This window comes from Heterocephalus glaber, unplaced genomic scaffold (genome assembly GCF_053883595.1).
Source record: "Heterocephalus glaber isolate CG9 unplaced genomic scaffold, H.glaber_assembly_v1.0 deba00001600, whole genome shotgun sequence".
NCBI classification, from domain to species: domain Eukaryota; kingdom Metazoa; phylum Chordata; class Mammalia; order Rodentia; family Bathyergidae; genus Heterocephalus; species Heterocephalus glaber.
In genome coordinates, this window is record NW_028258372.1 from 33,297,138 (window position 1) to 33,311,255 (window position 14,118).

The 14,118-nt window shown below is 34.5% G+C and overlaps 1 protein-coding gene across 8 annotated transcripts in view; it reads right to left on the reverse strand.

Annotated features, from left to right (window-relative positions):
• Kcnt2 (potassium sodium-activated channel subfamily T member 2) overlaps positions 1 to 14,118 on the reverse strand; it is a 394,041-nt gene that overhangs the window by 137,869 nt on the left and 242,054 nt on the right. For all 8 annotated transcript variants that reach the window (XM_087193836.1, XM_087193839.1, XM_087193837.1 and 5 more), the window contains exon 14: positions 3,369 to 3,477. In XM_087193836.1, coding sequence (XP_087049962.1) covers positions 3,369 to 3,477 — 109 coding nt within the window. The remainder of the gene's footprint in view (positions 1 to 3,368; positions 3,478 to 14,118) is intronic.

Genomic DNA, 14,118 nt, shown 5'->3' on the forward strand with positions numbered 1-14,118 from the left:
TTTTGTAGGGTTTTTATCATAAATGCATGTTGGATTTTGTCAAATGCTTTTTCTGCATCTATGGAGATAATCATATGGTTTTTGTCCTTGGCTCTATTGATATAGTGTATTACATTGATTGATTTTCGTACATTGAATCATCCCTGCATCCCTGGGATTAATCCCACTTGATCAGGGTGTGTGATCTTCTTGATGATCTTCTGCATTCTGTTTGCCAGTATCTTATTAAGGATTTTTCTGACATATAATTTAAATTAGATCAGCTGCTGCACCCTTCTCCTGCTTGTCTTTCTCTAGTTTCTCCTCACAGCACTATTGCCTCTCAAAGCTACATACGTATTATATCTGTATTCTTATTTATTTTGGTTTATCTGTCTTATTAATTAAACTAAAAACCCTTTGCAAGCAGAGATTTTTCTGTTGGTTTACTCTCTGTATACATAACATCTGGTATGGTTCTGTAGCGTACTTAACATTCAATATGTAATTTCAAAATTAATGAAAACAGTCACGAATTAGGTAAAAATTATTATCTCAACTTTCCACATAAAGTGACTAAAGATTAAATTGAGCATGTAATTGGCTCAATATTAGTTGGGTTTAGCAGTCAGTGAGTCAACCATTTCAGCCTGCCAAAACTGGCGTTCTTTCCTCTCAACCACATTTCCTCCCTAAATTTGTGAATTCCACTTACAGTATGAACACTAGAAGACAGAAGTTTGTTTGTAATTGGGACATATGGTTTTCAAAAAGTTTAATTTTAGTTATTATTTTAGTAAAAGAAGTTTCTGAATCATGCCTGTTCTTCTTTTTGAAACATAATAGAACTTTAGATAAACAATTATAAAAATAAACAACACAAGAACTACACTGCCGTTATACTTGATATTTCCTTATTTTAATCATGGCAATTTTACATCCCAGATTTGAGTTCTTCATTTAATGACTAGCAATGACTTTCATGGTCATTATCATATAAAATTTAGGCAAAGTTAATTATATGACGCAGATTATCCTCTGTTAAGTTCCTTTTCTTTACTTTTCATTCATATGATGTGTAACCTAATGATTTAACAGGAATAAGTATCTAATTTTAAATAAATATGTGTATGTTTACATTGCTAGAATCAACCTCATATTTTAATACGAAACTATAGTTACAACCTTAATGAAAAACTGAAAAACACAGTTTGTCACTATAAATGTAATTTTTAATAATTGTTCCTTTATGTGAGCATAACAAAACTTTATTGGCTACTCCAAAATCTTTCATAAAACACTTCTTTTTATTTCTCTTCTAAAGAAGCTTGATCTCAAATATTTGATGTCTCAGGATGTATTTGCTAAATATATCAGAATTAAAAGAAATGCAAAGTGCTCCAATGATATTGCTGATTCCCAGACTATGGAATGTATAACATGAATGTCATCCCCATTCCTAGTCACTACCTGTGATGTTAATGTATCACACACATTCTTAACTAATACACTATTCCTTATTACAAGTAAGTAAAATTATTAGAAATCACCTTTTCCTCCTTCATTGCTTTCTAGGAAAAAAATAATAATTTTCTCTTTACCAGGTGTAGATATTTCAACCTCTAGGTTCCATCCTCCACTCTCCTCTTGCATTTTTTAATCTTTCTCTTTAGCAGTATTTACCTCAAAAATGAGACTTTAAAAGCCAGCAAAAATAGATAAATGCATCCACATAAACAAATGTATGTAGAAGAAATTTTCTTATCTTTTCTATACAATAGCATATCATTGTTTTCTTTAAGCTCATAAACAAACCTAGGAAAATGATCATCTCTAAAATGTTTCATTTTCTTTTCACACCTTTTTACTCATCCTTTCTCAAAAATGAGAAAGTTTCTATTACTCAAAATATTTTTTCAGATGTTCCTAGATACCAGTAGCTTTCCGTTTTCTCAGTCTTCAACAACCTAAAAACACATATATGGGTAAAAATCCAGTTCTTCTTACATATTCTTATTACATTACACTATACACTTTTTCACCAAGCAAAGTTGTGTGTCAGTAAAAATATTTACAATGAGTTATACAATGTAATTTAGCTTCAGTCTATGAGTCATGTGAAATAGTACCATCGGTAGACCTTGTTTTCTGTTTTGCATGTATGAAAATAGATTTGGAGTAGATATTCCTAGTTATAGTTGTATAGCCTGTTACAAAGATGATATGGCAAAATAATGAGCACATGAGGTAAACTTTTCTGACTATGCATTTAACTGGTGTCTAAACAATCTTGCAGTACTTTAACTGCATGAAAATGCTGATTATATTTTTCAAAGAAGAAAGAATTACATTAATGTTTTTGTTGCAACTTTTCCACTGCACAAATTAAAGGCTTGTCAATGTACAGAATAGAAATATTTCTATTCAAAACTTGAGAAAATTGCTCCTGGGAAATTCTTACTGTCTCAACAGAACAGAAATTCTACTAGAAGAAAAATAGTAAAATCTGCTTTAAAATATCACTGGGCATTTGCTATTTTTATGCTTTTAGCAATTTACTCCACCTACTGTAAATCCCAAGGAAGAATTTTGCTTGTCCTGGATTTATTTCTCTCGGCACTTCACTTAAATAACCACCAATTAACTCATTCCATTTAAAGAAGCATAAACATAAGTATCATACTCAGTGCAATTTACTTAGAATATCAACATTTTTTCTGAAATACCAAATTAGGAATAGAGAAAGAAATGAAATGTAGTGCATTTGTTTCTTTAAGAGCAGGGATTATCTTCACTCCTTATATTTCCTTGATACCCTAAGTTAAAATTCTGTATTTTGAGAAACTGTCAAAATAAACAAACAACAAAAAGTTTCTCAAGATACAACATTCTCTCCTCTAACTTTAAATACATATGAAATTATTTATTATGTACTATTTTTAAAAATTACTCTTAATAATAAAACTATAATTCTGAAGTTAATTATATACAAAAAACTTACCTCAGGTAGATAAAAAGTAGACTTTAATATAATATACTAGTGACTGTCAGAATCGCTTTTAATAGTTTTATTCAATAAGCATTAACCTTGAAAACGAAAACCATGCCCTAATCCTAGACCTAACAGATGATGTGGACATTTTAAAATTAGGATGCAACAAATTATTTCAAGATTACTGAAAAAAGACAGCAAATCACTATCAATTTTCTATGCTTGGACCCCTTAAAACATCTATATCTACCACATAAAGGTAACTCACATGTATGTTAATATAGTTACATATCTTGCTGAATACTTTGGCTTACTATATTTCTAAATCACATAACCATGCTTACATTATTTTTCAGTAATTTAAAATATATTATTTTAAAGAAAAAAATATACTTACTGCCCTCTAGAGGTGTGGACCAGTAGTGTAATAAGTGTAGATGTTGCAGGGCATATACAGTTTAAAGCTAACATGGCGTACTTAAACTCTTCTTCACAAACAACATGATCTGTTTAAAAAAAAAATAGATCAATTAGAATAATTTACCTTGGGAGAATAATATTTTTAAATACTTAAAACATACTGGTTAAAACCCGTAATAAACATATTTGTTTTAGAGATGTTTCAGATCTGGAATTGTAGCCCTAGGAAATGCTTCGTAACATAGTATTAGAGAATGGTTTAAATGATGGAGAGAGCATAAGTATCTAGTCCTAATTCTATCTTTAACAAAACTAGAAACTTCTGATGAAATATTTAATCTTTCTACACTTCATCTGTACAAAATGAGGTGTAGCTAGTCTTGGAGTAGAGTCAGGAATATGCATCTGATAACTTACTAAGTCTCCTTTAGTTCTATTCATTCTACAGTATTAAAAACAATAATACTGGACTGATTTTCCAAATTCATAACCAAACCACATTGGACATAAATGGTGTGGTAACAATATTTGCATAGAATAAAAATAATAGATTTCATGATGTGAAAACAACTAAAATATTAATCAACAAAAATTAATGCTATAATAGATTGAAGTAGAAAGTATGCCTTATACTCAAGATCTGAGTGTATAAACTCAGAAGATAATAGCTAAAATAAATGGTGACTAAAATACAATGATATAAAAACATTAGAGTGTGCCAGAGATGATGGCACTTGGGGTAGGGGAATCCAAGTCACATGTACAGGGGATGATGAAACTCAGCCCAGGAATATCATTGTCTTATGGGAATGAGGGTCCAAGAAGCCAGTTATTTGATATTCTACAGAAGTCACATTTAGAAAAGTGAATAAAGCATTGCATACTTTAAAAACAAAAGCTTCTCTCTCAAGTGAGCAAATATAACTTGTATTTGAAATCAAGTACTGTATATTTCAAATTCTAAGAAAACATATTCTTAGGCAGAAAATAGCCATTATAGCTAAAGTAAGGAATCAGAGATTGAAGATGTCAGTGAGCCAGATCTGTAAACCAAACATAAACACTGTATAATTTAGGAATAAATAATAAAAGATTACTTGGAAAATAGTTTAGCAAATGCTCTGGCTGTATCAGTAATGACCTTAGTCTTGTTTTTATAATTTGATGTATGGAAGATCTCATTATTTTTTCTTTTGCCTTTAATTGCTTCATTTTTTTTACATTTCATGGAAAAATTATGTACTATAATTACATCTGAGAAGTAACTCTCAAAAATATCTAGGATATCCTAATATACATCCCCCTCTCCTCCCATTAATATGTTGTAAGATCTTTAAGAAGAATTTCAAAAATATATAACCATGACACTTAATGCTTTTCAAGAAAGATTCTAAATCAAAATTTGAAATTGGAGAAGTGTACTTAAGGTATACAAAAGAACAGTCTATTTAAACCACAGCTTTAATATCTCTCCAAATAATTTTTAATGTGTATGCCTAATCTCTGAAAAATCATGTAAGAAACTGCTAAATGTGGACTGCTGTTACTTTAGACTCATATGACAGCAACACATGAGACCCACAAGTTTGAACCAAAAATCAGAACATATGATCTGAGAAAATTATGTACATTTATTATAACATAAAATAGAATTTTAAAAATCTAAACTATAAGAGAAAATTTGGAAAAAGTAATTAGCACATGTGCAATATTACATTCAAGTATTAACTTTCCCTTACTGTGATATACAAACTGTATTTCTTCCAGTAGGAGAATGTGAAAATAAGGGGTACATATGTCATACTTTGAAAATACCCTGTCTTCGGGCCAGGAGCCTGGCCAGAGAGGACCTGCACAGGCACTCGGGCTCCTGCCAGAGGCACACCATTCCATCCTTATATGCAGGCAGATCCTGTGGAGCAGCTGTGTGGTCCAGACCAGCGCAGATGCAGGAGAATCCCAGCCAGGGCTCCGCCCTGACCCCAGAAGGTCTGGCACACCCGCACAAGCCAAAGGCCCACCCAGAAAGGGACTGCACGGGCACACAGGCTTCAGCCAGAGGTTCTCATACCATTGGCCACAGCCAGGGACCCTCCTGGAGAAGAGCTGTACAGGCACACAAGTAATACTCAGTGGCTCACTTAGATACTATTAATAAGTATGAGGAGACCTAGCCATAGCCTGTGCAGACAACAGAAACTAGGGTGCACAGCCCCTAACCAAAGGCCCTCCCAGACAATAGCTACATAGGGCCCCCAGCGAGGGGCACACCTAGATACCATCCCAAGTGTGCTCAGGCCCCAGCCAGAAACTTGTCCAGACAACAGGTCAGCTCAGGGATTCAGAAGGCCACCACTCTGAACCCAGGAATTGGTGTAATGGTGAGCAGCAGAATAAAGGCTGCTCAGTGGCTTGCTGAGAATTCAAGACCACTGGGTGAGCAAACAGTCACCTCAACAAAGGCACAGCAGGCTGCATCTGTTGAAATGAGAAGGCACATAAATAAGTCCCAAAAGCAGACTTGCAGATCACCTAAGGGAACCCCAAAGGGCAACAAGATGGAACAATCTGATACTCAATCACCTAGACTCCCTGAACTGGCAACCAGAGGGGACCTGCAAAAAATGAAATCAGAAATAATTTCTCAGATAACAGTAGAGACTGTGCACATAGTACAAGTCATGATTAATAAATCTAGAGTGGGCACAGATAAGAAAATAGAGGAATTGAGGAATATGATGGAAATCCAAAACAGGAAACAAATGGAACCCATAAAACAGATGCAAACAGATTTCTAGGACATTAAAAACTCCACTGAAAGTTTACACAGCAGAGTGGGCCAATGTGAGGATATAATTTCAGATATACAAGACAGGATTGCAATTAGTGACTAGGAAAAGAAAAATTTTTTAAAAATAGTAAGAGACCTCGAGAAATCAACCCAGCAGCTGCTAGACTATGCAAAGAAGAATAACATCAGAGTGATTGGAGTCAAGGAAGAAACAGGAGAGAATGCAGTTGACATAAAAAAACTGTTCACAGAACTAATGGCAGAAAACTTCCCAAATAGGGAAAAAGAACTTGACATAGAGATAAGTGAGGCATATAGGACTCCAACTAGCCTTGATCAAAAAAATCTACAAGTAGGCATATAATAGTTAAGATTCCAGAAACCCAACAGAAGAACACAATTCTGCAAGCAGTTAGAGAAAAGAAACAAGTCATATACAATGGAAAACACATCAGAATCACAGCAGACTTCTCAATGCAAACCCTTAAGGCAAGAAGAGCCTGGAATGACTTATTTCAAGCCCTAAAGGAAAAAATCTACAATCCAGATTGATGCACCCTGCAAAACTGTCTTTCAAAATTCATGGAGAAATAAGATACTTTCATGACAAAGAGCACCAAACTTTATGAATACCAAAGCAGCACTCCAAAAAATTTCAGAAAATATGCTAGGAAAAGACAATGAGAATGACAACCCCAGGAAGCCCAGAAGAATGAATCCAGGCAAGACAAGAAATTAAACACAAAGGAGGAGAATCCAACAGAAAGAAAAAGTCACAACAATGATAAGTCAACACATATCAGTTATAGCCATCAATATTAATGGTCTCAAGTCCCCAATAAAAAGAAATAGACTAGCAGAATGGGTCAAAAAGCAAGATCCAACAATATGCTGCTTACAAGAAACACACTTAATTCAAAAAGAAACTCATAGACTGAAAGTTAAAGGGTGGAAAACAATACTCCATGTGACAGGAACCCAATAAAAGCAGGAGTAGCTATTCTCTTCAGATCAAGTGGATTTGAAACCAACACTGATTAAGAGAGACAAAGAAGGACACTACAACCTTGTAAAGGGAACGATCAAAGAGGAAGAGATGACAGTCATAAACATATATGCACCAAACACTAGTGTGCCCAACTATATAAAACAAATACTAATGGACATGAAAAATCATATAAGCACTAATACAATAGTAGTGGGGGACCTCAATACCTCACTGTCACAAATAGATAGATCAACTAGAAAAAAAATAAGCAATGAAATACTAGAACTCAATCAAACTCTTGAACAAATGAACTTAACAGATGTTTACAGAGTATTCCATTGCACAAAATCAGAATACACATTCTTTTCAGCTGCACACAAGTCATTCACCAAAATAGACCACATACTCGCTCATAGAACATATTTAAGTGCAAAGGAATTGAAGTTATCCCCTGCATATTATCAGATCATGGTGCGATGAAATTGGAGATCAACAGCAAATGAAACCTCAGGAATTTAATAAACACATGGAAATTGAACAATGCACTACTGAAAACAAATTTAAATGAATTAAAGATCTAAATACTAAAACAAGAAACACTAAACCACTGGAAGAGAGGTTAGGAAGAACTCTTGAAGACATTGGTGTAGGAAAAAATTTTATGAACAAAACCTCACTTAGCCGTGAGCTAGTACAAACAATCAACAAGTGAGAACTCTTCTTACTAAAAAGCTTCTGCACAGCAAGAGAAACCACCAGCAGTGTGAAGAGACAACCCACAATGTGGGAAAAAATTTTCACCTGGTGTTCCTCAGACAAAGGTCGACTATCTAGAATGTACAAAGAACTTAAAAAAATCAGACCTCCCAAATTTAAAGACCCAATCCAAAAATGGGCATGTGAAATGAACAGACATTTCTAACACAAAGAAGTAGAAATAGCAAATAAACATATGAAAAAAGGTTCAACATCACTGGTCATTTGAGAGATGCAAATGAAAACAACTCTGAGTTTCCACCTCACCACAGAAAGAATGGCTGCTATCATGAAATCAACCAATAACAAATGCTGGTGGGCTGTGAGGAAAGAAGAACCCTACTACACTGCTGGTGGAAGTGCAGCCTGGGGCAACCACTGTGGAAATCAGTATGGAGATACCTCAAAGAACTAGGACTGGAAGTCCCATTTGACGCAGCTATTCCCCTGCTGGGTATCTTCCCCAAAGAATTAAAAGAATCATACCACAGTGGTATATGTGCACCCATGTTCATAGCAGCACAATTCCTAATAGCTAAAACTGGGAAACAACCCAATTGTCTGTCAACTGGAGACTGGATAAAGAAAATGTGGCTTTTTTTTTATAAAATGGAATACTGCTCAGCAATAAAGAATGAGAAATTAGAAACATTTATATCTAAATGGATAAACATTGAGGCAATACTCTTAAGTGAAATAAATAGGACACATGTGTAAATACTGAATAGTTTCTCTGGTGTGAGAAACTGGAAGTGTAAATAAGGACTAAAAGATATAATAGATAATGTGAAATAGGAAGAAAAGGTACAGAGGGGAAGGGGAAATGGGAGGGGTAGGGGAAAGGAAAGAAGGGAATAGAATTAATATGAGAAAAAGAAAAAATGGAAACAAAGTCTTTGTAGATAGGGAGGGGTGGAGGGGTTGAAGGGAGGGCAGGGGAAGGGGGAAAAAATAAGAACCAAGATGGATTATGTAAATGTGCAAGTTTCCAATGATGAATGTCATTATATTCTATACCTTAAATGTACCAATATAATTAATAAAAAGAAGAAAAAAGAAAATACTCTGTTTTATTTTCCTTCAATAGTGAAAAGAAAAAAATTTGGTCTCTTCTCTTCCCATTTTCTTAATCACTGTGCACATCTGAACTTGGTAAGGGATGGATGTGGAAGGACTGTGTTGTGTTGGCTAATTTTTTTAAAAAAACTGTAGTAATTGATATTATTGTAATATAATCCGTGAGAACTGGGAGCAAAAAAAGACTACTAAATTTCTGGTAGCCATTTTTGTGTTCACAATTGCCTTTCGTTACTCAGGTAAACATTTTACAGTATCCATCAACCATTCAAGGTAAAGGCACAGGTACTACCATTAATAATGGCGATTTTTCACATAAACAATATATGTGTTGCAGTGTTTTAGAGTAACACACACATATAACTGTCTATGGACACAATCACTTTAGAAATAAAAAATTTTGTGTAGAATCTTAAGACATTAATATAAATTTAAGACATTTGATTACTATTTACTACCAGTGTAAATACCAATTTCTGGCACAATTGTTGGCATAAGTATCTTTCTCTTCCATTGTATTATTTGTGTATTCATTCTTGAGCACTTACATATTGAACAACATACTTCTTTATTATTTCCCTTTTCTTTCTGATTTATATTACAATTGGGATTTTATTTATTTATTTATTTATTTATTTATTTATTGGTACCGGGGATAGAACTCAGGACCCTGCACTTGCAAGGCAGGCAGCAGAACCACTGAGCCAAACCCCTGCCCAGGATAGTATTTATTTTAATAACTGTATAGATATATTTACTGAATTTCATTCCAAAGTAGTATGGAAGTTCTGCAAAATATTTATTGTAAAAATGATGTAATGAATAAGAAAGCAGGAAAACTAAAGTCCCATATATGAGTTAAATATATAATTATTATGAAGCTTCTTGTTAAATATAAATTAAAATCAGTACACTCTTCATTTTTCGTTTTAAAAATCTGTTTAATCTCTATGGATGGCAGACACAGGGAAAGGGTAATGATTGAATATTCAGATGAATAGTCTTAATTAGCATACATTACAAAAACTGTAACTCAATCTGCAAAACGGAATTGATTATGTCTCTAGATCTCTCCTCTCAGGTCTAAATACATCCTTCCTCCTGGGTCAATTTTTAATACTAACCACTAACCTCTAAGCTGAATTTTAAAAACTGAAAATACCTGAGTTGGAGGGAAGCTCAGTGGTAGTTTTCCAGCATGCACAAGACCCTGGGTTTAACACCCAGCATTATAAAAACAAAAAAATAAAAATTCTAATGTTACTTTACCCCTCATTTCTCAATGTCACATGGCAGCCAGAGTTTATTGATTATACCATTGAAATTTTCTACCCCATCTATTTCCATTCTTGCTACAGGATTCTAAACTTTATCCATATTTTCTAGGATCACATACCAGATTTCACAATGAAAATATTATTCAGATATTAGAAAGGCAATAAGTTCATCTACCAGGCACTATAAAATACATCTAGGGAATAACCAGTTCATTAGAATATCATTATTTTTTTAGGTGAAGAACTTCTTTTTTTTGGTACTGGGGATTGAACTCTTGACCTTGCGCTTGTGAGGCAGACAGCGGAACCACTGAGCTAAATCCCTGGCTGATGAAGAACTTTTTAACTGAAAAACATAAAATGAAATATTTTCAACAGTGCAGACACTGATATCAAATCATTTCAAGTTAGTTTAAATTTTAAAATCAATAAGTGTACAAAAGTAATTTCACTTTTCAGTTTGCTGGATTTGGGAAATACTGCTAAAACAATTGTGGACTGTAATCAAATTCTGATCATCTTTCACCTAGGCTAATTTCAATGGCTTCCTAATTGGCCTTCATGTCTCCCAATTCTCCAATATTCCTCTTATGACACTGTGCTGTCCAATTTAGTAGCCACAAACCACACTGGTCTGTTCAATAAATTAAAATTAAATGCAAATGAAAAGTCCACTTGTTCCACCATACCAGCCACATTTCAAAAGCTCAGTAACAACTGTTACTACTAATTATAATATTAAACATTTTCATTATTGATAGGTCTCCCACTACCTCAGCAGCTATTATGTATAGTAGCCGCCCTCTTCCTACAGTGCCTTGCCCCCTCCCCTGTGTGATGTCATGCCAAGATGGTTGCTCCCACCAAAGAACAAACCCTTCTTCCCAGCATGCCCCTGGTCCCACCTAGAGAGTAACCTAATACTCGCTCACCTCCTACCATCTAGTGATGTCCCCAGCTCCTCCACTCCCTGATCACTACCTCACTCAACCCCACCTCAGCCCTTACAAGCCCCACCCCTGTCTATAAAAGACTCTCCCTGCCCCAGCCATGCTGCCTTTTGTCTCTCCTTTGTTCAGAGACAGCCCAGCAGATCTACTCCCCTAATAAAGGCTTGTTGTGGCCTGGTCTGGTCTTGGTCTTCAGCCCTTTTACCTGACAATTATCATCAATACTTCTATTGGATAGGGCTAGGATTTAGCTCAGTGGTACCATGCCTGCCTGGCAAACACAAGGTCTTTAGTTTGATTCCTAGTACAAATAAATAAATAAATAAATACTTCTATTGGATACTGCTGCTTAATCTGGCAAATGTGTTCATGACTTTTCATAAATTATAAAACATTCAGGTTATATTTCAAACTCTTCAAAATCTAATTCATAGAGTCAAATTTGAGTAATCTTATTAACACAATGTGCCATCATTCGTATGAACATTCCCAGTTATATTGCAGTAAAAATTTGTTCATTTGTAATAGAAGAAACAGCATAACATATGGGTATAAATGCAGGTTGAAGAGATGGGTTACTGGAAGTTTATGAAAGTTAAATTTCCCTTCATGTGGCTTTATATTGTTGTTGTTCTTTAGTGAAATACATGGAAATGATTAGAGGAAGTTGGAAATTTTAGGTGACAGTCTTTTACCTGCTTACTTTTGCCACATTAAAATATATGGAAGTTGGGGCCGGGGATTTAGCTCAGTGGTTCCACAGCCTGCTATACAATCGCAAGGACCCAAGTTCGATCCCCGGTACCAAAAAAATAAAATACATAGAAGTTAAATTTAAGTAAACAACATGTTAGATTCAAATAGGTTTGACTTTTGACAAACAAGTCCAACTAATGTTGAGCACGTCACCTGAGGGTGAATCATAGGCATGGATCATAGCGATGTGCCCGGGGCACCATGGAACTTAAAGGCTAAGAAGGAAAAACAGGACACAAAGTTAGTGAGAGTAATTTGGGAAGATCAATGAACTGTAGGTATCAGTATGGTCAAAAGGTAGTTGTGTTTCTGTATTAGAGGTTATTAATTAGAAAGATAGGAGGTGGTGGTGAAAGAAGATATTAGAATTGGAAGTAATAGAAGGCTTTCATTTATTTCTAGTGATATGCCCAAGAGTAGATTATCATCCTGGAAGTAGCTGCTAACTTAGGATGGTGGGCAAAAATGGAAATGATAGAAACACATGTCTAAAACTTTGAAAGAATAATTTTCATGGTTATCAGTCAGTATTATCAAACATATGAGGAAGCATAAATGTAGAGAAAGACAGTGAGCAAGTAGACTGAGAAATTTTTCTGGCTTTTCCAATACTTACATTTCCTTTTTGAAATATTTCAACTTATAAACTAGCAGTTGTTATGAAATAGTTATCTAATTAGAAATAGAAGACTAAGTCATATAAAATTAAGGAATTATAGAAGATTGTAATGTAGGAATAAATTCATGATGGAAACTGCTATTTTCCTCTCCTATCCATTTTCTCCTCTGTATGCAGAAACTGCATGTCTACGGAGACATATCTGGAACAGGTGATTGGAAAAGGCATGAATACTAATGCATATTGATACCATCTAGGTGATTTGAGTCAGGTATACATAGAGAGATACTCTAAGTTAAGAATCAAATTAATTTGCAAGCAGAAAGTTCTGTTAAGTAGAACACAGTTTGCTTGCAATCAGAAATCAAATCGAGCTCTGAAATATGAACGCTTACAGAACTGAAAAAGTGCGCTGCTACTCTAAATAGCAGCGGATGACACTCTCTTTCAGAGCTTTTAACAAAGATCTCCTTTTGAGACTTCTCAGCTGAAGCAATAAAGCCATACCCATGGCAAGGATCAGGTACAACTGCTGTGCTTCATTACTGCCCAAATTTGTTGTTTTAGATGATTTTAAGGTAGCTGTCATTACAAATCAAGAGGTCATACAAGCAGGACAAAAAAAAAAAAGGCCAGTAAATAAGGAAAGATTAAGAAAGGGCTCAGAAAGGGACTTTGAGCACAATCTTGGCACATCAGAGGGACTGGAAAAATTCTACTTCAATTTCAATTTAAGTAGTGATTACTCTGAATGATGAACAAGGGGGACATGAACATGAATAGTTGAAAGAGTGACTTTCCAAAAGGCAGATCTCATTGCTTTGGAAGTTTCAACAATTAATGTGCCATATGACACACTTTAAGATAGTGACTGCAGTGGATTTTCCATTCTTTTCCAAAAAATATTTTATTATAATTGACTTGCTCTTCTATTGTATATCCATATGGAGTGGTGCTAATGGAAAGTTACCTAATGTATGAATATTTATGTTGCTAGATTATTAGAAGCCATGTCTACATCTGACATCTACACTCTGAGCTGGATGGAGCTTTTGGTAAGACTTTGAAGTATTTTTCATAGGGAATGGATAAATATCTTCAATTCAAAAACTTATGCGTAAATTTGTGGATGTCCAAATATTCAAACTGTGGCTGAAACTATCTCCTCCAGTATCTATTCTCTTTTTAGTAGTAGAGGTTCTTATTTCCTCTAACCCCATCCCCACAATTTGGCTGAATGTTTGGCTGCTTTGGTAGAAATGACATTACCCACTTTCTTTTTATAGATAGATGTGGTACATGACTAGGATTTGTCTGAATAGACATGGATAGAAATGTGGAACTTCTGAATTATTCTTTGTAAACAAAACAACTTTCCCTGAACACTTTTCTTCTTATTGGTGATGTAGGTATGTAGCAAAAGCCCAGCTTTGGTTATGCAAAGATAACCCATTATCATATATAGAATTTGTCCATTTTTTCTTAGGCTATCTTATTTCCTTTCTTTGTAGAA